Source organism: Sminthopsis crassicaudata, chromosome 1 (genome assembly GCF_048593235.1).
Source record: "Sminthopsis crassicaudata isolate SCR6 chromosome 1, ASM4859323v1, whole genome shotgun sequence".
In the NCBI taxonomy this organism is placed as follows: Eukaryota; Metazoa; Chordata; class Mammalia; order Dasyuromorphia; family Dasyuridae; genus Sminthopsis; species Sminthopsis crassicaudata.
Window position 1 is genome coordinate 653,495,477 of NC_133617.1, and position 23,632 is coordinate 653,519,108.

Here is a 23,632-nt window from a genome sequence, read left to right on the forward strand (position 1 = left end):
ATTTCATTTATATAAACATATCTCTGGATCTTGAGGATTACATAAAAGTTGTATAACTCTTTTTGGAGGTCCATCTCTATTTAGTCTGATCTATACCTTGCTGCTAGACACAGATGACTCTAGAGGAGAAAGTGAGGCTGATGACCTTGTACAGCCCTCCTTCACTTAAATCCAAGTCACTTGCATATCATGGCATCACCTCTTTGAGAACTAAGGACAAACAGCAACAAGTAACTCTTATTAAAGCATCTAGGGCAGGGTGCTGAGAAGTGTGGAACTTGCCTATGATCACATAGTTGGCATATGTCAAAAGACAAAACATAGACCCCAATTCTCCTGATTTCAAGGTTGGTCCTCTATTTTCAGTGTGCCTTTAATAAAACAATGCATATTTCCCTCCCCTTCCCCCCTTTCAATGGTCAGATCTTTTATGTCATCCCTTTAAAAACAACTATTTTTAAGCAAAGGGCAGTCTGTGCTTCACTCAAACTACATATACAAGGCTCATCGAAATGGAAGAAAATATTTCTTGTTGATTTAAGATCTAGAACTAAGACCTATCTGAATTACTAATTGCCAGGGAATGACCATGATCTGGGAAAATGGCTTTACTAAACTAAAGCTCATTCCCTACATTCTAGATGGTCTAATCCCACGGTAGAACTTTCAGCTGGTTGTTTTGAATTATTTTGCTTTTAAAGAAGGCTTGTGGCAGAGTAGAACTTGAGCACAAGGAAACATTGATCCTGAACCTGGTAGTCATTAGCCAACTTGGGAATTTTCCTCTCCTTGGACTTTTGTTTCCTCTTCAGCAAAATGTAAAGATTTTGGGTAGGTAATTTCTAAAGTTTAAGAATTCTATTATTCCACAATTTCTAAAACTTAATAAACAGTCTTCTGGCTCCTGGGATTACATGTAGTTATTAGCACTTTGAAAACTCCTGTCCTATTTACAAAGGTATTTTAGTAATATTGGTTATTCATATTACCACCAATCTCATCATAAAGGCTATTAGGACATTAACAAAGTGATTGCATTTTCTAATTTCTCCATTTGGTGACAGTAAATTTAAACTCTAACGCATTTGCCTAGCAGCACAGTTTTTCACATTTAATTTTATATTCCTCTTGGTAATAAATTCCTATTTTTATGGTACCATAAAGAGTTACAAAGTGATTTACTCCTAATAATCCTGGAAGGATAGGTAGATCTTATTATCATTCTGATTAGATTAAAAAAATGAAATTTCAATTGCAATTCATTTTTTTTTAAATTTCAAACTCTAAATCCACTACCTGATCAATATCATAGGTGCCAATTGTGGTTTAAAGGGATATCAAATATGGTTTAAAAATCCTGGAGGGATTGACTTCTAAATCTGAAGTACCAAAATGTAGAAATTAAGCAATGTCATTGCTGAATGTGTACATTGAAACAAGAATACTTTAGCTATTAATCCTCAGGAGGGCACTATTGAACTAAAGTCTCATTACCATCCTAAATGGGAAGGGTTATGTTGTTATTGTTAGCTGATGTGTTTACTTGTTTTATGAAGACTGTAGGTAGGCCTGAGCTGCAAACTGCCTATTTTTATTGCATTATAAGAAAAACACCAGATTTCATCACACTGCCTGAAAAAAATGAAAACTGAACTGAAAATTGAAAAATGAATATCCAACATTGAGCAAATAAATGTACTCAGTTCACTATCAAAAGATCAAAAGTTTGTGCTCTGGGTCAAACCGAAAAGCTAGATTCCTGTAAGGCAACCTATTTGACTTAAAAGTTAATTATTGTAATCCAGTTGAAATTCAAGAAATTATTTTGCCAATTAACCCAGAAGGCATGGAAGGATTAAATAAGCCTTTAAAGTTTTAAAATATATTTGGAAAGAAATAACCCAAGTAGTACTGGACTAGGTGAAGACCAGTTAAATCTGCAGATTGAAGTGGAGAGGGGCCTTATAGATTTAGTCTATATTTTACAAAATGATGTTATGTCCCAAAGAACTTAAAGAAAAGATACACTGTACATTTAACACCAAATTTCCAATCTCTGTCATATAGTTGAAGGCCCAGAAGAAAACAATGGAACAGATATTCATTTAAAATATTATACGTTTATTTAAAACTTAATTCTCAACTTGAGTATGCAAAATACAAACTCCAACAAAATGTTCATTTTACTTTGTAGTTTACAAATATACAAAATAGAAGTTTGCTTAAATTTATATTACATATTTATTAAGTAAAGAACTATAGAAAAAACATTTGTTCTACTTAAGGCATAATTGGGAATAAAACATTACAAATTATTGCACATTGAAACCACAGTGCATTATAGACTGTCTGCATAAATTTTTAAAGAAATAAACCAGGTTTATTTACCTGACTTAGGTCATAAATGTAGATCGGAAGACAAAAATATATTTCCTTGTCAAATATGCAGCAGTTTGAGAACTTTGGCTTCCTTTTTTTGGTACCTTTAGAACCAACAGTCACTAAGCACCATCGATTAGGCTTTCAAAACATTTTCTGTACCTGAATTTCTTCCTCTTCTAATATAACAATGGCTTTTAGAAGGCAAAAAATATAAGATGATCATTATACTTATATTGCATTGGAACACAATTTAAGGGAATGTACTCTTCCCTCCCCCATACACAATCTATTAAACCCTGATATCCGTGACTTCCAGTCACTCCTTGGCATCTTGTAATCCAGGCATATTCAAGTTGGATTCAGAAATGGAATGATAAGATCCAGTCACAGACCACAAATCTGTCCTTTGATTTAAAGTTTCTAGTTTCTCTTGATTATCCTTTCTTCTGACTCTTGGGAAGACTTTTGTTTTGTTTTGTTTTGTTTACCATGATTCCTTATATATAGTGCTTTAGCTGGGTTCCTCCCTCATCAGGAAGACAGTCATGTGAATACTGAATCTCCTATGGCAGTATGGGTAAAATCCTCTGCTTTGGATTAAAAATGCCTTTTCATGTGTAAGGCAAGGTGGTCAGACCTGGAAAATGCTCGGTCACATTTCTGGCACTGGAATGGGCGTTGACCAGTGTGCTTCCTGTAGTGGCGGGTAAGTTCATCAGAGCGGGCAAATTTCCATCCACAGCCCTCCCAGTCACAGTGATAAGGCTTCTCACCTATAAAAAAAACAGATTTTAAATCAATGTGAATTCAATGATTGAAAGATAGTCTACTTTCAATCTATCTTAAAAATAAGAAATTGATGAACTAGTTTGGAACAAGGCATGAAGAAATCATCTGCTTAATATTAAAGACTTCTTTTCTAAATGCAGACAATAAAGACCTGTTCCTTAGCGAGTGAATAAGAAGCAAAATTTGTCTTTTAAAAAAATCTCTATCCTATGCCTGCCATGATGACATAATCTTATTGATATATCCAATTTCACCTTTTCAAAACTTAAGACACATCAAAAATTCATTTTTAGAAAAAAAGCACCACTAGAGTCCTGGTTTTATCAAATTGAAAACAAAGAGATCCTTTAGATTAAAAGTAAGGACAATTTACAAAATTTCCAGAATCAGCTAGCCAACTAGTACGACACACCAGGTACATGATAGAAATTACATTTTGTTTTGTAGTTGAGTTTGGTTGGCACAGGATAATGTATTGATTTTGTAAAAATAAAGTGCTTAGAAATTTGAAAAAGAGGGATTTAATTTCCTATAATTTGAGGTCTTCCTTATTCTGAAGCCAAAATTCTATTCTGTAGGAATTAGGTCTAGTGTGTAAAGTCTTGAGGAGGAATATTTTTCTTCCATGCCTGTTTTCAAATTCTTCAAATTTAAACTCTTTTGAGTTACACTACCCTACATTCTGGGAATGTCACTTACAAATGATTTTTAACATAACTACTTTCATCAATTCACAATTACTAAGAAAGTATATTTCAATAAGCCACAATTTTCTCAGCAAGGTTAAACATTAATATTCATGTCTTTCACTATCCTTTATATAATGTTGAATCCTGTTCAAGCTTAAATGTAACCTGATAAACAAAAGCTGAAATATAGCCTTATAAACAAAGGAAAACTGAAAGATGAGTAATTTAGAAAGTCTAAGGCAACTAGAGTTTCAGTTAGAAATTAATGAAGAAAAAAAAGGCTTGAATCATCTTTAAAAGAATTCAACGGAATTATGTATTAAAGGGATACAATTTCTTGATTACAAGGATCAAGTCAAGATTTAGAAAGGGGAATCAAGGCTAACTACTTATTTTAAAATATAAGTAGGAAAGATTAAAGAGTTACATTTGAATTTTTACAATGCCAACAAACCCGAAGAAGTTCAGGAGTGTGTGACTGTCACTTAACCATCAGGATGGAACAAAAACTGGGTGAACCTATGTTTATCAGATTGTCACTCACACCTGGATTAGCCAGGTCAGAGATTTTTCCCTCTCTTTCCTTCAATGTCCTACCTGTGTGGGTTCGAAGATGTGCCTTGAGATGAGAACTCTTGGTATATGTTTTCCCGCAGCCTGCATAATCACACGTGTGGGTGGCTGTCCTTTTCCTGGGCCATGACCTGCGCCCTCTCTTGGGTTTGGGTTCTTCTGGCATGCAACTCCCGGATGGTATAAGCTCTAAAGGTGAAGAGGGTGGAGTCAGCATCACTCCTTGTATCAAAGGACGACCTGTTAAAGAAAGCTCTTCGATGAGAGCCATATAACCCTTAGACTGACCTTGGTATTGGAGTGGAGGAACCTGGGGCTGCAGCTGGTCCGGCAGGAAAGGAGGATAGTTGGGTCCGTGGTGGTACCCAGGGGGTATTGGCAATGGATGGCTTATCCCCTGAGGTGAAGGGTGGCAGTCCCTGCTGTTCATCAATTCCTCAGCAGTCAAGGAGGGGGTAGTCCTGCTGGTGAGAGGCCGCCCCAAGGGGAAATCGTGGGGCTGCGCTCTTTGGCCATTGCTGAGAGGTGGGCCACTGCCCAGGTGGGCCTCCAGAGGCCTGCCGATAGTGCAAGAGGAGACAGCTTCTTGCTTGATCTTGGGGCACATCCGAGGCCCTGTGCTATAGGGGGCCACTACCACAGGATGGCTGCCATCTGGGCTGCAAGAGGAGGGGTTGCCTTTGTTAACACTGATGATAGACTGACCATTGTACTCCCCCATGTTCAAGGTGGCTTTTACAACAAATTTCCCGTGCAGACTGCCACCCGGAAGCTGCTGTTGTTGAATGTACACAGGGTCCAAGTCAGGTCTCATGAGCTCGGCTACAAATCCACCTGAGGGGGACACGTCATTGATGTCGGCCAGGTTAAAAGGGGCGGCGGGAGGGGGTGCAGGTTCCCGGATGTAAAGAAGGCCGCCGCCCCCACCGTTACTGGTGCTATTGCTGCTTCCGCCCGAGGTGGTTGGACCACCAGACGCCCCTCCCGGGTCCCCAGGACCCCGCAGCGAGTAAGTGAAGCTGCAGTTGGCCGGAGGAGCGCTCGCAGGACCGCTGCTCGAAGGGGAGGACGAGGCGGAGGCGGACGCTGAGGCTGAGGACACCACGGCGGCCGTGGCTGGTTCCTGATGGATCAGGGAGTTGGAAAGAATAAAATCAAAGTCCAGCAAATCGTTGAACTCCTCGGCCTCTCGTCTGGCCAGGAGTGCGGGATTGTTGTTGCCGCCGCCGCCTCCGTTGCTCTCCAGGTCGGCCGCCGCCACCGCCGCCGCCGCCGCCAAGTCGTAGGGGCGGCCGCTGAGAACTGAAGGAAGGCGTTTCATGTGGGACAGCTCCTCCCGCCACCGCTGTGGGAACAGAGGCAGGAAGAGGCGCGCGTTACTGACCACCCCTGGTCCCGCAGGTCGCAAGACCCACGACCCACAACGCACACTGAACTCCAAAACCCTAATACATTTCCCCGCGGTCCCCGAGGAGGCGCGTCCCCGCCCTCGAACTCTGGCCCGGGAAGGGACAGAATTCCCTTCAATCAACTTTGCGCCCCTAGCCCTAAAAGCAAAACAATCCTTTCTGCCTAGTCTTTCGTTCTTTTTCATTCCCACCTCCGCGGAGAAATGCGGTTAGATAAAATTATCCTTGTTTCTAGCAGTTAGTGGGAATTCCCTGGCACTTCGAAAACCCAGAGCCGCCGAACGAGTCAACATCCGGGCCGAGGGCCGCAGCGTGCAAAGATCCTCACCAGCCTCGGCTCTTCCTTGCTCTAACCTTTCACCACATGATAGCGTTTTCTTGCCCACTGCGAGGGCCACCCACATCCCATAGCCTTTTGGGTCCTGGCTTGTAGACCCGAACCCGTTTTCGCCCAGTTCCGTGCTTCCTGGGGCTCGGGCAAGGCTCGGCTCCCCGCTGTGCTCTGGAGTTAGGAAGTTGACCTAACTACCTTTCGCCTTAACGCCCACATAGTAGAGCACCGATGACTGTGTGCAGGGCACTGGGAAAGTCTCAATTTGCCCGTCTTATGTAGACACCCAGGGCATACGTTCACTGAGAAGTGTATAAGCACTAAAAAGCGCTTCTTCAGTGTCGGAAATTCAGTGTCATTTATTCGTAGAGGGCCGGCGGCTGAGACCACACACACACACACACACACACACACACACACACTCTCTCTCTCTCTCTCTCTCTCTCGCACTCGCACTTGCACTCGCACACCCACACATCTCAGCCCCACAGCTGAGGGTCTTCCCCCGGCCTAGACCGCGGATCGAGTAGTAACTCTCTACTGCTCCCCACCCCATCCTTCTCTCCACCCCTTAGCTATAGACCCTCGGAGGCGGGACTGGCTAAGACGAAGGGAAGCCCCACAGGCCTCACTTATCTCCCGCCCTGGAGTCTCACAAGCCCGGGAAGAGCCGGACCTCCAGGACGCTGGGCGGGCACCCTCTGCCAAACTTAGCCTGCTTCCTCTCTATGTTCCCCAAAGCCCGGCCCAACCTCGCCGCGCCGCGGCAGGCCAAGTCCCTTTCTCATTGGCGCTCTGCTGAGCGATCAGGTAGGCTTGGGACTCGAGCCCCGAATCCTCTCCACCAACCAGACCCACTTGCTCGGAAGCGCCCGTAGTAGTGGCGGCTGTGGCGGCAGAAACAAGCTTGCAAAGCGCACCTGGCACCTTCCCTGGCCCATAGCATTAGGGAAGAGGGCAAGGGGGTCGGGATACTCACATTGTTAGGGGCACCTGCTTGTCTCAGGACTTTCTCCTTGCCTGGCGTACCCGCAGCGAAGGTGGAGATGGAGGGTAGCAGAGTGCCGCTCAGAGCCATGTCAAACTCACCAGGTGGCTGCCTACGATCGAGACAAGGGAAGGGGAGCGGAGTGGGGAATGGGATAAAGGGGGGAGAACAGCGACAGAGGGATCAGCATCAGCCCCGGCCCTGAGGCTCACGCGCGCGCGCCTCTCCCAAAACCTCGGCCACTCTTGTCAAGCTCCGCTCCGCCCCGCCAGAAGTAGCAACGCCAAAGTGCAACCGATCCCATTTCCTCTTCTCTTCACATCCACCTTCCCCTTCCCCAGAGCCCGGCAACCCGGCATACTTACCTCATTAATCTAAGAGGGGAGGGAAGATCTCCCGGAGTCCGAAGCAGTTGGGGCAGTCAAGTTACCCCAGTACAAGCAAGAAAAAAAAAATCTCCCGGAATTCAAAAACGTAAAGATTAAAAATCAAGGGAAAAAAAATAAACAAACACCAAATAAACAAAGACCAACAACAGCTCTCCCAAGTACTTGAAAAATTTTGTGAGATGAGATAATTCTTAAAAATTCTTTTAAAAACAGATTAAAAAGTTGTAAACTTTAAAAAAAAAATCCTTAATAAACAGACGCTCGGCTTCTCCTCCGTTCCTTGGCCGGTAGCCCTAGATGCAGAGATTGTTTGTGGATGGGTGGGTGATGCCTTTGAGTATTAGCAGGGGCCACCGCTGCCGGAGGTGCCGCACCGGGACGACGCAGCCAGGTAAGGTAGGCTGGAAGAGGAGGCGGTGGCTGTCAGCAGCGGGACGGGACTCGCGGTGGCGCGAGGCGATTCCCGGGGACTGCGAGCTCGCGCGGTTGGTGGCTGCCCCGCTGCCATGGGGAGCCGCGGCTGCTGAATGGAGAAGGCTGTGCAGGCGGAGCACTGGGGTGCTCGGATGGGAGGGGTGGGAGGTGTGGGGCGGCGGCGGGGGCGGGGGGCCTGGGAGGGGAGAGAGGGTTAAGAAAAAAGGAGGGGGTTTGGGAGGCGGGGGGAGCTTCTCCGCGGGGCTCCCTATCGCTGCCGCAGCCGCTGCCCCGGCTCCCCGCGCGCACGCCCTGCACTTGGGCTACTCCAAGGTTGGGAACTGTCAAGCCCGGAGCTGGTCCTACCTTACTTATAACTTTCTAAAATGCTCCTCCTCCCTCCTCAGGAGCATGCCCCACCCCCTTCCCCTCTCTCCCCCCGCCTCCCGCCCTCCCTTTCCATCTCCTCCTCCCCCTTAGCCCCCCCCACTCCGTTGCCATTAGAGCTAAATAAACAAACTGTGAACACGTGGGAGTGGGGGAGGTGCGAGCTAGGGGTTGGACGCGTGACGCCAGTGCAGCAGCTGGCTTGCAGGCTGCAGCTCTGACGCCAGCCGCTCCCGAGCTTGCTAGCGAGTGAACTAGCGAGTGAGGCAGGGAACCCTGACGGCGGCCGGCAGCAGAGCTACAGAACCAGTACCAATCCTGGAGTGGCCAATTTGAGCGCGAGGTGGGGGTGGACGGATATTAGAAGCGCGGAGGAGAGAGTGCTATTTCTTTTTCTCTAGTGGGAAATGTCTAAGGAGCAAATCACCCTAGACGGCATAAAATCTCCGCCTTCTTCCTTTCCCCAACTCCCCTTATTCTCCATTCACTTAAACCCAGAGTTAGACGGGAAAACGAACCGATGGTTCCCTTGTCTCTGTTGTCCCCGCTACCTCTCAGCCGAACGTTTGTTGCCAAGATGCCCGCTCCTGTACTAGTAAATACACACACACACACACACACACACACACACACACACACACACACACGCCCGTAGCGAGAGCACTCCAGCCATCCGTGGCGTATTCTATCTGTTTAGAAAACCCGCATGATTCATTCTGTCCGTCTCTTCCCCTCCCCCCCAAAAAACCCCTCCACCAAACCTAACAGCAACACTTACCCCCTTCATGATAAAAGGAAGTATGAGTTTTCTTCATTTGTTTGCTCGGAAAATTGCGTTGCTGTAGATCACTCTTGCTTTCTTTGGGAGTTCGGAACGTTTACTTCTGGACAGTTTGGTCCCTGGGTACTCGAGAGCAGACCAGAGTGGAAGATACTAAAGTCTGAAGAGATCATCTCTTGCCAGATGTCCTTTAATCCTAGAGTGTCTTGTATTCTCAACCACACCTGAATAGGAATTCCTTCTATGATGTCGTGAGGAGAAGAACACGGGATATCTGCTTCTTGAAATGGGGAGAGGAGAGATTGGAAACACAGACATTTTGAAGAATATACACACACAAGCGCACACACACGTTTAAGCAGGAAGAAAAAGGAAATCACTTTCGTTAAAGTGTATGCAAGATAGAGAGGACAAGTGATGTTCATGAAATACCTTTCCATCTAAGCATCCCAAAGTACTTTACTATTCTTTTTATTTTAAAGATGAGGAAACTGAGTCACTGAGAGGTGAAATGTCATACTAAGGGTCAAGTAACTCACTGGCAAAAATGGAAAGTGGCCCCGGAAATCCTCAGTCTCCAGGCCAATCTATTCAAGGATCCTGCCACTAGGAAGTTGCCAGAAGTTGATTCAATGCAATAAGTAAGAAGAATTTAATTCTGAAAGACTGGGTAATTGCTAAGTCAGTGATAGCAGCCTGCCCAGGGTGACGATGGCAGCAAGCAAAAACAGCCATTCAAGGAAGAAGGAAAAGTCCATGCAGACCACATGAAGAAAAGGAAAACGAGATCTTATTGCTTGCCTCTCAGGCTGCCTTTTCTCTGGGTGTGATCAGTAATTTTCCAGTCAGGAAATGTATTCGCTAGCATCCTCTTCTTTAAACACAGTCTAGTTATTTATTTATTCATTTATTTATGGTCTGCTCTGTCTGTGGGTTGCCTCCAAGTGCTCGCTGGCTGCCCCTGACATGTCAAACATAGGCGAATTCACTTCTCTTTTGCAATTAACCCCCTAACAACAGATTGTAAATAGCTGGCAGAAGTCCAGTTTTAAAAAAAATATATAAAACAAATTCTAAAAAGTCTTGGTGTAACACATAGCAAAGTATGAGATCATCTTAAACTTTTGTTTCATTTTGTTGTGTCACCTGCTTGCTTTTTGTCCTAGATTTCTTGTACTTATTGGATTTCCTTCTAAGACTTGTTACCTTTGTTTTCCCACTCAACCACAGAAGCATTCCTGGAATTCATCATTCTCTGCACCATTCTCTGCTCTCTGCCCTGGGATCTCTATAGGTCCAGCATTTTTAGATGATCTTTAGGAAGATTTTATGTACTAATGGTGTCAAGTTATATTTCCCATATATACATATAATTCCAGTGGAAAGTAGAATGTTTGGGAAGTAAGAGTGCACATAGGCTTAGTTTGTATGGGCTTAAGCTCTTTGGAATTCTGTAGTCATTGAAAGAGAATTCGGATAGAAGAGGTTCATTTATTAGAAATCCAACTATTCTCCAAAGGTGGATTGGCTTGGAGCAGGGAAAACACTGAATCTTTTTTAGAGTGAATGTAGAAAGTTTCTTGAAATGCTTAGGATTTCTAGAGAGCATAAAAAAAAAATTGTCCTTAAGCAGCCAATGGGAACATTTTTTTGAAGTTCAAAGTTTCAGAGCACTGATGAACTTGGAAAAAGTCCTTGATTGTCAGCATTAGCTCTTGGAATGTAAACAGAAGACAGGACTTGAAATTCCTGACTTACGTAGCTAGAGCCCGATGATTTTGTATTCTTTGGTCTTTTGTCCTAAACAAGTCTTCTCTGAAAGAACTTACCTGATTTTGCTTTAGAATGCTACAAACATGATTTGTAAACTCAATTAAAAAAAAAAAAGAACCTAAACTTCTGATATAGCATTGTTTCATAACTGTGTTGGGGTAGCAGGGGAAGCAGCTGTTACTTCTTGCCAGTCAGCTATTTGATTACCCAGCAGATTGTATCATAAGGGAAAATCTTGATTATTAGATGTGCATTTTTGAAAGGGCTAAGGATTTTAGAATTAAAAAATCATCTTCTTTTAAGGCAGGTCCCAGGTGCCCCAACAGGGTTATGAACCTCCTTTCCTGAGTCCTTCAAAAACAGGTAAGTCCAGAAGAACTAAATCCCTGCCCTATATAATTTATAAACATGAGAATGAGTAAACCTTTGATGACTAAATTGAACTCTAAAATAATAATAATAAAAGACACCCTTTAAAGAAGAATTAAATGCTCAGTAGTGACTATTTCAGCAAACTGATATTACAAGTTTTGTGGTATGGATGTTAATTATGAATGTCCTTGGAGCTATAAAATAGATTTTTTTTTTTTTAGCCCAAATTACATTGCTTGGCAGAAGATGTGATGGAAAGCAGTGCTGGGGGATTAATGTGCAAACGTCAAGGGTAATGATACACTGAGGAAGGTATATAAATATTTCAAATTGAAGAAGATGTGTGTGCATCTGTCCATAAAACACGTATTGAGGGTACCTGGGCCAAATCCTGGCCTAAGGTATCAGAACAACTCCCACTGACGTCAGGGAAACCTGTGAAGTAAGAATAGGAAGGCAAAATTTGGCTTCAAGGATTTAAATTGATTTGAAGTGAAACTAGTAATGACTAACCATAAAGGAGGTATATGGTGCTCACTGACACAGCCCCTTTGATATTACTAAATATCAAGATATCAAAATTGCCATATCTTTCTAACCAGCCTTTAGGTGGAATATATGGTAGTTCTCTTTACCAAAAGAAAATTGAAGGCAGAAAACTGGTATCCATTGGAAGTGTTTTTTTTTTTTTTTGTTGTTGTTGTTGTTTAAACCAAATTCCAAAATTAGAAGGGCCTCAAAGGCTATTTAATTCACTTTGTATCTGGTCCAGAATCCCCATTACCGATTCCTAACAAGTGGTCATCTAGTATCAATGTAGATCTTTAATAAGAGAAAAATTCACCAAATTTTTGATACTTATTTCTATGACTAGAAAACAGTTGTATGGATGTCTTTACAGGTGTGACTATTAGACATGAGTAGGAATAGAGGACTTTAGCACTGATAAAGACATTGAGGAATGCACAGCTAGAGAAATAGAGGTATAAGCTAAACAGAGAAATGTAAATGAATGGAACCAGAAAGAGAGATCTAGGAGACCCTTCCTTAGGAGCAGGAAGTGTATAGAAGCCCTCTTCCAGGGCTGTGTTGTCACTGACGCTCCACAGCTATTAACCATAGTCCTGTAACACATTTATTTAGACTAATAACTTGTTACCTATCTACCTTTGCTTTTAATCCCTAAAATATGTGAGGCAATGTGTTGTTGTTTTTTTTTTTTTTTTTGGGTTTTTTTTGTTTGTTTGTTTGTTTGTGTTTTTACTGAGGCAATTGGGGTTAAGTGACTTTCCCAGGACCACACAGATAGGAAGTATTAAGTGTCTGAGACCAAATTTGAACTCAGGTCCTCCTGACTTCAGGGCTGGTGCTCTATGTATTGTGCCACCTAGCTGCCTAGGCAAATGTATTTTTTAGAGAAATCATGGATATACAGACCTCCCTCCACTAAGGGAAACTCTCTGATTTTCTATGAACTTCCTCTACTTTCTGTGTTTCTGTTTCCAACTCCCTAGTTTTATTTGTCATTATGTAATTTCTTTCCCATTAAACTTCAAGTCCAAGTTCTGTTAAAGGTACATAGCCATACCTTCAATCAATCTTTTGAAAAAATACACAGAGTTGAGCTGGTTGTGCTTCAAGAAAAAGCTAAACTTTTTGAGGGGGTCCAAAACTTCTTAAGACCTCTTTTTTAGGTATTTGGAAGTGCTCTTCTTGGATATTCTGCATAATAAAACTTTAAAAAAAAATGAAATCATCTTGTAGACTCTTAGCTTTTAGTTTTAAATAATGTATTTTAAGACCCTCTCTCCCCCATTGCTTTTGAAGCTCAACAAGAAACAAAGCTATGTTCATGTTATTATTTTAATTCAGTTTATTTTGGTTAAATTCAACAAGCATTTAAGAAAAAAACAACCCTCTAATAGTCTATGATTTCAAGAAGTTTACATTCTTATTTTAGAGCAAGGGCAACATGTTACAAATATCATGAAATGTAAAATATTGGAAGATGGTTTGACAACATTGACCCTTGCATAGCCTTGTGTTTCAGATTTTCTCCTCCTTCTCCCCATCCCCTTCCCTAGATGGCAAGCAATCCAATATGTGTTAAACATGTTAAAATATATGTTAAATCCAATATGTAAAACATTTATACAATTCTCTTGCTGCAAAAGAAAAATAAGATCAAAAAAGAAAGTAGAATGAGTAAGAAAATAAAATGCAAGCAAACAACAACAAAAAGAGTGAGAGTATTATGCTGTGATCCACATTCAGTTTTCATAGTTTTCTCTCTGGGTGTAGACGGCTCTCTTCATCAGAGGATCATTGAAACTGGCATTAATCATGTCATTGTTGGAATGAGTCACATTCATCATAATTGATCGTTGTATAATGTTGATATTGCCATGTACAATGATCTCCTGATTCTGCTCATTTCACTTAGCATTAATTCATGTAAGTCTCTCCAGGCCTCTCTAAAGTCATTCTGCTTGCCATTTCTTAGAGATAATATTCCATAACATTCATACACCACAATTTATTCAGCCATTCTCCAATTGATGGGCATCCGCTCAGTTTCCAGTTTCTGCCACTACAAAGAGGGCTGCCACAAACAATTTTGCACATACGGGTCCCTTTCCCTTCTTTACGATATCTTTGGGATATAAGCCCAGTAATAACACTGCTGGTTCAAAGGGTATGCACAGTTTGATAACTTTTTGAGCATAATTCCAAATTGCTCTCCAGAATGGCTGGATCTGATCACAGTTCCACTGACAATCAGTGTCCCAGTTTTCCCACATCCCCTGCAATATGTGTCATTTTAGCCAATCTGAGAGGTGTGTAATGTTTTATTGCCTGACTAATAATGACTTGGAGCACCTTCTCATATGATTAGAAATGGTTTTAATTTCTTCATCTGAAAATTGTCTGTTCATATCCTTTGACCATTTATCAATTGGAAAATGACTTGAATTCTTGGAAATTTGATTCAATTCTCTATATATTTTAGAAATGAGGCCTTTATCAGAACCCTTAAATGTAAAATGATTTCCCAATTTATGGGCTTTCAAAGAAAGTTTTATTATATGTAGATAGATAGATAGATAGATAGATAGATATAGATATAGATATCTATCTATCTATACACATATATACATATATGTACATATATATAGTATGTGATATATATGTATATTTACATACATAATTATACATGTAAGTATATATACACACCTTTTTGTACACACATATTATACTAATTTAATAATCTTAAAACTGTAGTAAGATTTTTAAGATACTTTGTTTATATTTCAATGACCATTTCTTATCAAAAAATTAAAATGTGATGCCAACTATGAATTAATGCAAACTTTGGCAAATAAATATGTAAATTTTCTATACTGGCACTAAAATTGTGAGAAGAAAAAATCAAGAATTTCAATTTGTTAGTTATTATTGTAATCTGTTGCTAAAAATAATTGCTACATTTTAAAATGGGGGGGGGAGACCAAAAGAAAGTATTTAAATATTGAAAACAAACTTCCCCAATATCCCTCATTTATGATGTTAAGACCCAGATTGTTTTCTTTGGGATGACTAGTAAGGTCTGAAAATTCAGTGATGTTAAGTATTTCTCATTGGCCTGAAATTTCTGGAGTTATCTCAAGTTCTGATAGGTTTGGCTCTGGAAACCTTTCTAATACAAATACAACTATTTTGGAATCTCAAGACATTCTTGAGAATTTGAAAGCTATAGATTCATAATCTGAGAAGATGAAACATACACATATAACTCCCCTACCCAAAAAACCCTAAGCCTAAACCCCCAAAACACAACCAAACAAATGAACAGTTTTGTTTTTAATTCTCTGATGTGTTTTTTAGCTCTACAGGAGCTAATGGAAGATTTCAACAATAATTAACAATGCTTTTGATTAGAGAAAGTTGATTGTTTTCCACAAGCATTGTGTTCATCTCTATTATGAACTGAAGAAATAGGGGTGGGAGCAGGGGATAAAAAAAGAAAAAAAAATACCAAAGTGTTCCCAACATAGTTTGTTTTTTTTTTAATTGTTGTTGTTGTTGCTATTTATTTATTTGCTTGCTTGCTTGTTTGTTTTAAAGCAATTAGGGCTAAGTGATTTGCCCAGAATTGAACTGCTAGTGTTTATACTCAAATTTGAACTCAGTTCTTCCAGAGTCTATCCATTAGCTGTGCCATTTAGCCACTCCCTGCTGACACAAAATTTTGAAAGGTAGTTTTTGAACTTTTCATGATGTAAGGAGAGAGTAAAATAGATTTTACAAATAGATCATCATTAATTAAAATGGATCAGTCCTTTCTATCATAGTCCTACTCATATTACTGGATTAGATTCTTATCCTACCAAAGTAATAGAAAGGCATGATTTTAGAAGAGGAACTTTTATCATTTCAGGGTTCTGAAAACCAATTGAAATTAAATAGAAGGACAGCTGATAAGATTTGGCTCCCTTGCATACTAGCTGTGTTTTGGGTTACAAATGACTGAGTTGTGGAACAGAAAGGGAAGATATTTTAAACTCTACTTTCTTCTCCTCCACTCTCATGTACTACTCCCCCTCTCCCCAAGTTTATTTACTTCAAACCTTTCTTCAGTTTATGTATTTTATTTCCATATTCCATACCACTAACTCTTTTTGGTGACTTCTATTCATTCTTCAAACTTCAGTTCATTTGCTTCTTCTACTAAGTGGTTGTTCAATAGTTTTTCAGTTTTGTCTGACTCTTCATGAGGGTTTCTAGGCAAATACTGAGTGGTTTGACATTTCCTTCTTTAGCTCAAATTTACAGGTGAGGAAGCTGAGGCAAATGGAGGTAAGTGGCTTGCTCAGGGTCACACATAGTAAATATCAAAGGTTAGGTTTGAACTCTATCCACTGCACCACCTGGCTTTGACATCACTGAGTGCTGTGAGTATTCCCACATTACAACTTAATTGCTGCTTTATCTGATGTCAAAAAAAGAATTTTGTATTTTTTGTGTGCCTATGATGCAGAATAGGTAATACATTCTTGGATCTAAAGTCAAACTATTTTGTTTCTTATCCCAAAGTAATGGATGGAAAACTGGTCTTGGATTTAAGAAAAACTTGATTATGGTTGATTTTGACTAGTACATTATGGAAAATCACTTGACCTCTAAATGTCTCAGTTGCTTATTACCATTGTTGAAGATTCTCATAAGTGGGAGTCCTCAAAATAAATGAAGGTCTTGGAATGAACCCCACCCCTCCAAAATAATTCTGATTTAAGTTCCATCTAATTTTATTCCTTATTTCATGCAGACCCTATTGCCTTTGAGATTCAGGTCCCTCATCTCCAAAAGGGTGAGAAATTATACCTCTGTTATCTATTACACAAGCATAGGAGTTATAAACTTTAAAGTACTATATAAATGTAAAATATTAATAATTCTAATTTGTATTATACACATATATCTTAGCTTCATACCTTTGTTATTAGATTATATTTTTTAAAAGGCAGGGACCATGTCCATTGATTTATGTATTTCCCTAGGTCTAATAAGCATATTTCTACTTCAGGATCATTTGATCCTTTTATATAATGAATCCTTAATAAAGGTTTGTTGACAGTTTATTGATTGAATAAATAAGTGAAGGAAAAAAGGAATAAGTAATGATATTGAAAGAAACTCACTTGGTATTAAAGGGAGGGAAGAAAAGCAAAGAATTAGAACTTAAAAGGGAGTATCTATTTATTGGGGGATGATTGAACAAATTGTGGTATATGAATATAATTGAATGTTATTGTGGCAGTAAAAAGTAACTTGTGGAACTTATTATGTTCTTAAAAAACACACATACACAATATGAAAAGAGGATTCGTGGTTTCCCACACAATCCTCTTTTTGCTTTCTGATATATTTATGGAAATACTTTTTTCTGGGGGGTATTTGATATGTACTATATACATATGCACATATGTATATGTGTATACACACACAGCATATCCATATATATACATATGCAAACATAAAAAAGCAAGATTTCCTTCTATCTCTAATGCAAGAATTGGAAAAGGAAAATGGCATATGATTATAGATATAAAGCTGATTTTAAGGCTAATCCCCATGATTTTACAAATAAGGAAACTGAGGCCCCCCAAAAGTTAAGTGACTTGTTTAAGGTCACATGGTATTAAGTGTTTGAATTCAGGTTCTTGGATTCCAAATGTAGCCTTTTTTACATTGTATCAAGCTGACCCTCAGGAATGAAATGATGAATAGTCTATAGGGCATTGTTCCTTAAAGGTTACCATTACCTTAATAGAATTCAAAGAATTCTAATGAGCATGCAAGTAGAGACTTTACTCCAGTTGGGAATCCTTTATGTTTTTTAGTGATTACTTCTACTGATAAACTTCATCTGATTATCAGATTTATACAATATCTCCTGTCTCTGATCCTGCTGGAAGGAATGTGCAAACTAGAGTCATAACTTGAAGCCTTGCCCATGCAAACCCCAGTTAATTTGGATTCCTATTCCAAATAGCAACTCAGTGGAGGTTGTTTGAAGGCCAAAAAGTCTCTAGGAAAATCTAAGTTCTATTGGTATATAATGAACTTTTGGCCTTGAGGAATTTTTTTTTTTAATTTTAATACTTTTTATTTACCAGATATATGCATGGGTAATTTTACAACATTGACAATTCCCAAACCTTTTGTTCTAATTTTTCCTTTCCTTTCCCCCCGCCCCAGATGGCAGGTTGACCAATACATGTTAAATATGTTAAAGTATAAATTAAATCAATATATGTATACACATCCAAACAGTTATTTTGCTGTACAAAAAAAATCAGACTTTGAAATAGTGTACAATTAGGCTGTGAAGGAAATCCAAAATGCAGACAGACAAAATTAGAGGGATTGGGAATTCTAGGTAGTGGTTCATAATCATCTTCTAGAGTTCTTTTGCTGGGTGTAACTAGTTCAGTTCATTACTGCTCTATTGGAACTGATTTGGTTCATCTCATTGTTGAAAATGGTCACATCCATCAGAATTGATCATCATATAATATTGTTGTTGAAGTATATAATGATCTTCTGGTCCTGCTCATTTCACTCAGCATCAGTTCATGGAGTCACATAACTAATATAGATACTAGAGTATCTGAAGTCAAATTTGAACTCAAGTCTTTGTAACTTCAGGTCCACACTCTATCTACTTCATCACTGGCTGATTGGAACAATAGAAAACCAGAAGAGAATAGTTTCATGAAAACCTAAAGAGGTAAGAGTATATAGAAGGAAATGGTGATTGACAATGTAAAATGCTGCAGAAAGGTCACTTTGGACAATAAAATTTCAGTTGATGAGGTTGGAAACCAGATTGAAGGAGATTTAGGCCTGAATAAAAGAAGTGGAGACACAGATTGTATAGATGACTTTCTTAAAAGTCTAACTGAGGAATGGTTTGAAGAGAGTAGAGATTGGAAGCAAGGATATTAATTGAGAAAATATGAAGAATTCAGATGAGGTATGATAAGACTGAAACCAGGAGGCTGGAGGAGGAGAAAGAAAAGAGACTTGGGAAATGTGTGGGAAAGACATAAGGAGTCAGCAGCTAATGGTGTGGGACTGGGAAGAGGTTAACTCAACGTACCCTGGTTGGAAAGAAGGGCTGGGAGTCAACAGTCTATGCAGGATTACCATTCTGGGTGACTGGAAGCATAATGAAACAGTAGAAATAGGAAACTTACTATATAAAAAGATGAGAAGGTTTAGAGAAAAAGATGATAAATTTCATTTTGGACATGTTTAGTTTGAGATCTTTTAGGACATCCAGGATAGAGATATGCAGCAGGCAATAGGAAGTATGGAAATTGAAGCTCAATTGACAGATTTAGATGGTAGCACAGAATTAATCAGTCAGTCAATAAACATTTGTTGTGTCTCCTATGTGTCAGGTGTTATGCTAAGGTATAGGAATTAAAAAAAAAAAAAGGCAAAAGATAATTCCTGCAACCAAAAATCTTACAATCTATTAGGAAACAACATGCAAACAATATGAGCAAACAAACTATATTCAGGAAGTTTAGGAAATAATAGAAGGCAAAATAAAGAGGGGTTGGAGAAGGTCTTCCTATTAAAAAAAAAGGGATTTTAGTATGAACTTGAAGGAAGCCAAGAATGCCAGTGAGCAGAAGTGAGAGAGGAAAGCTTTTCAGGAATGGAGGACTTTCAAGGAAAATTCCCAGAACTGAGAGATCAAGTGTCTTGTTCTAGGAACAAGGAGGCCAGTGTCAATGACTCAAAATATGTTGCAGGGAATAAGGTATAAGAAGCCTGGAAAGGTAGATGGGAACTAGTTTATGAAAGACTTGGTGGGACTAAGTTATGAAAAGCTTTGAAGGCTATGCTGAGAATTTTATATTTGATTCTGGAGGTCATAGAGAGTCACTGGAGTTTGTTGAGAAGGAGGGCTAGGAATCAATAATCTATCCAGGATTACCATTCTGGGTGATTGGAAACATAGTGAAAACAGTAGAAATAGGAAACTTAGTATATAAAAAGATGAGAAGGTTTAGGGAGAAAAAGGATAAACTTCATTTTGGACATGTTTAGTTTGACATATTTTGGGACATCCAAGACAGATATGTGCAGCAGGCAATAGAAAGTATGGAAACTGAAGTTCAATCGACAGATTTAGGTCTAGATATGTTGTACATGGCAACAGCAAGATTATATAATGATCAATTCTGATGACCTGGCATCTTTTCAATCATTAATGAGATGATTCAGGCCAATTCCAATGGTCTTGTGAGGAAGAGAGCCATCTGCACTAAGAGAGAGAACTAGGGGAACTGAATATGGATCACAACATAGTATTTTCACTCTTTTTGTTACTGTTTGTTTTTATTTTGTTTTCTTTCTCATTTTTTCCCTTTTTGATCTGATTTTTCTTGTGCAGCATGATAATTGTGGAAATATCTATCGAAGAACTGTACATGTATAACATATATCGGATTACTTGCTTTCTAGAAGAAGGGGTGAGGGAAGGGAGGTAAAATTTTGGAACACAAGGTTTTGTAAGGGTGAATGTTGAAAATTATTCATGCATGTTTTGAAAATAAAAAGCTTTATATTTTTGGACAGTGTTAATACTATTCAGGTGAAGGAAATTCTATTGTGGTTTACATTACATAATAAATAAACATTTCTTGTCTAATAAACTCATTCATTTGACTTCTAGTTAAGATAGAGACAGAGATTAGTTAAATTGTTTTAGAAAAGTGATAAGGCTAGAAAATGTCCTAGGATATTTACATATTAAATTATCATATGCAGCCTATGCATTCCCTCAAATAAAAATCTATGTGTAGTTTAGAGTAAATTGTATCTTTAAAATGTATGCAAGCATGATTAATTGTGGAAATATGTATAGAAGAGTTGCACATGTTTAACATATATTGGATTACTTACTGTCTACGGGAGAGGATGGGGGAAGGAAGGGAGAAAAAAATTGGTGCACAAGATTTATTATTAAATTTTCTTTATTTTTGCTGAGGCAATTGGAGATTGAGTGACTTGCTCCCCGGGTTACATACCTAAGAAGTGTTAAGTGTCTGAGGCTAGATTTGAACTCAGGTCCTCCTGACTTCAGGGCTGGTGTTCTATCCACTCACTGCACTACCTAGCTGCCCCTGTACACAAGATTTTGTAAGTATGTATACTGAAAGTTATTTTTGCATATATTTTGAAAATTAAAAAAAAAATTATAAAAAAGAAAATAAAAAGCTTTAATAAAAAATAAATAAAAAGTAAAAAATAAAATATAATGTTGCATTTATTGTCAAATTCACCTAAAAGATCACTTGGTTTTGTTGAATTGATTTTCTTTGTTATAAGGAAATGTTCATTTTAGTGATGTGTATGTTATGTCCAGAAAGGATAGTTATGTCAAAACAAAAGACTGCTATGAAACATAGGCCTCTATATTCATACATATAAATGTCATGCATGACTAACCTCATATCTAGTTCAATTGAGAAAACAGGAATTTTCTAGAGGAGTGAAGTACAGAAATAACACATGACACATGATAGAGTTGGAATGCTTACATAGGTGTCTTGTCTCCTGGTGTAGTATGCTCATCCATACCAACCAGCCCTGAAATGATGATGGTGATGATGATAATGATGATGATGGTGATGGTGGTGGTGGTGGTGGTAGTGGTAGTGGTGATGGTGGTATAACATATTATGCTTATTTAAATGGCAGCTAAGTGGCAGAATGGATAGAGTGCCAGGTCTGGAGTCAGGAAGACCTGAATTCAAATCTGATCTCAGATACTTACAATTTGTGTGACCCTGGGCAGGTTGCTTAACCCTGTTAGTCCCCATTTGTAAAATTAGCCAGAGAAGGAGTTGGCAAATCAGTCTACAATCTTTGGCAAGAAAACCCCAAATGGGGTCATGAAGAGCTGGACATGAGCGAAATGACTGAACAACAGTAACAAGTGTTTTTGTAAGTATTCTTTATTGGATAACTAAATTCTATGTTCCTTAATAATGGACTCTATATCTTATTCACCTCCATATAAAGTTAACACAGTCCTTTTCATACCATAGATACTTAATGTGTTTCAATCTGTTGTTTCAAAACAAGTTTACATCCATTATCCTACAAATCTATAAGACATTATTTATTATTCTCACTTGCCAAGTGACGAAACTGAGACACAGAAAAATTAAATGATATAATTAATTAGTATCAGAGCCAAAACTATATGTCAAATATCTTGGTTTCCACTTTAGTTAATCTTCACCCTTATTGGAGAGAATTATTTCTAGGAGCAGTTGATGAGTCCCCAATTTTGAATGCTCCATAAACCTGAGGAAAAAGTCATAAAGCTTGATTGAAATGGCCTTTTACAAAATATATTCTATTATTCTGGGCATTTCTTGAGGGTAAAGATTGAATACAATTACAAGTAATTATTGTTAGCCAAAGTTATCTATTGTGCTATGAATGAGCTGTCAGAGTGAGTTGGTATTTCACAATTTAGAAATACACAACAAATATAACTATGATTTAGGTCATTGTGTTGGAACTATTTGTCTTAAATCTTCCAATCTGCAAGAAGAGAGGAAAAAACCCCTAAATTTGTAGAAAAGGTCTTCTATAAATTGAACAAAATATGGGTGATATTCATCAGAATCTAGGAAGGAGAAAAAAAAGTTAAATGTACTTATATGTAGCAAAAAGAAATATATACATTTTGTTCAAACAACTTTGAAAGCTCAACTTTCAGATGAGGGTAGATTTTCCAGTAGATCACATTGCAACAAAGTTATACTGTTAGATTTGTGACTCACAGTCATCTCCATGTCAATAGACAGATGGAGTAAGCATAGCATTATGACTTCACTGGAGGATGAAAAAGAAGTAGGGTGGAGAAAGGATAGACATCACAGAAGCAAATTTTGGGTTCAATAAGGCAAATGCTGAACACTGATTAGCTAACTTAGAACTTCAGTTTGAAATTGACTTTGATTTCTTGTTATCATAAAAAATATTTTATAAAATGAATTTCCAATTGGAATAGCACACAAAAGCATATTTTCATATTGGGAACATTTTAAAAATTAAGGTGTAGAAAAGTAATTAATGCTAGCAATGAGGTTTGCTGCTGTTTATTTTCCAATCATGTCTAAGTATTCATGACTCTGCATGGAATTTTTTCTTTAAATAATAGTTTTTATCATCAAAATATGTGCAAACATGTTTAACAAATATTTGATCACTTGCTGATTGGGGGAGGGAGTGAGGGAAAGGAGAGGAATTAGAACACAGGATTTTGTAGGGGTGAATGTCAAAATTTATCCATGTTTATATTTTGAAAATAAAAAGCTTTAATTAAAAAACATTTTTTAAAAATGTGCAAAGATGATTTTCAATATTCACCCTTGCAAAACCTTGTGCTCCAAATTTTTCTCCCTCCATTCCTCTACCCTCTCTTTTAGATAGCAAGCAATCCAATATATGTTAAACATGTGCAATTCTTCTATATATATTTCCACAATTATCATGCTTCACAAGAAAAATCAGAATAAAAAGAAAAAAATTAAAAAGCAAGCAAATAATATCCAAAATAAGTAAAAATACTATGCTGTGATCCACATTTAGTCCCAACAGTTCTCTCTCTGGGTATACCCAGAGATGACTCTCTCCATCACAAGTCTATTGGAATTAGTCTGAATTACCTCATTGTTGAAAAGAGCCAAATCCATCACAGTTGATCATCTCATAATCTTCTTGTTGCTGTGTATAATGTTCTCTTGGTTTTACACAC

At 38.8% G+C, this 23,632-nt stretch overlaps 1 protein-coding gene across 3 annotated transcripts; it reads right to left on the minus strand.

Moving 5' to 3' along the window:
* Positions 1–2,100: 2,100 nt before the first annotated feature.
* Positions 2,101–8,312, minus strand: KLF4 (KLF transcription factor 4). Of its 3 annotated transcripts, XM_074282989.1 has the most exons (5): positions 7,527–8,312; positions 7,153–7,273; positions 4,722–5,778; positions 4,458–4,622; positions 2,101–3,155 (listed from the first exon to the last, which is right to left on the minus strand). In XM_074282989.1, exons 1-5 carry the CDS (start codon positions 7,529–7,531, stop codon positions 2,980–2,982), a joined length of 1,524 nt encoding a protein of 507 aa, XP_074139090.1. In that variant the 5' UTR covers positions 7,532–8,312; the 3' UTR covers positions 2,101–2,979. The 3 variants fall into 3 exon arrangements, with proteins under 3 accessions (XP_074139090.1, XP_074139089.1, XP_074139091.1); XM_074282988.1 differs by having other exon boundaries at positions 4,458–5,778; XM_074282990.1 differs by lacking the exon at positions 7,153–7,273 and having other exon boundaries at positions 4,458–5,778; positions 7,527–7,624.
* Positions 8,313–23,632: the final 15,320 nt, after the last annotated feature.

Bases quoted from the DNA above. Each gene is read 5' to 3' on its own strand.
- KLF4 (XM_074282988.1), bottom strand. The intron at 5,779-7,152 runs GTGAGTATCCCG...CTGTTCCCACAG, and splicing joins AAGCAGGTGCCCCTAACAAT to CGGTGGCGGGAGGAGCTGTC. The intron at 3,156-4,457 runs GTAGGACATTGA...TTTTTTTTATAG, and splicing joins ACATCTTCGAACCCACACAG to GTGAGAAGCCTTATCACTGT.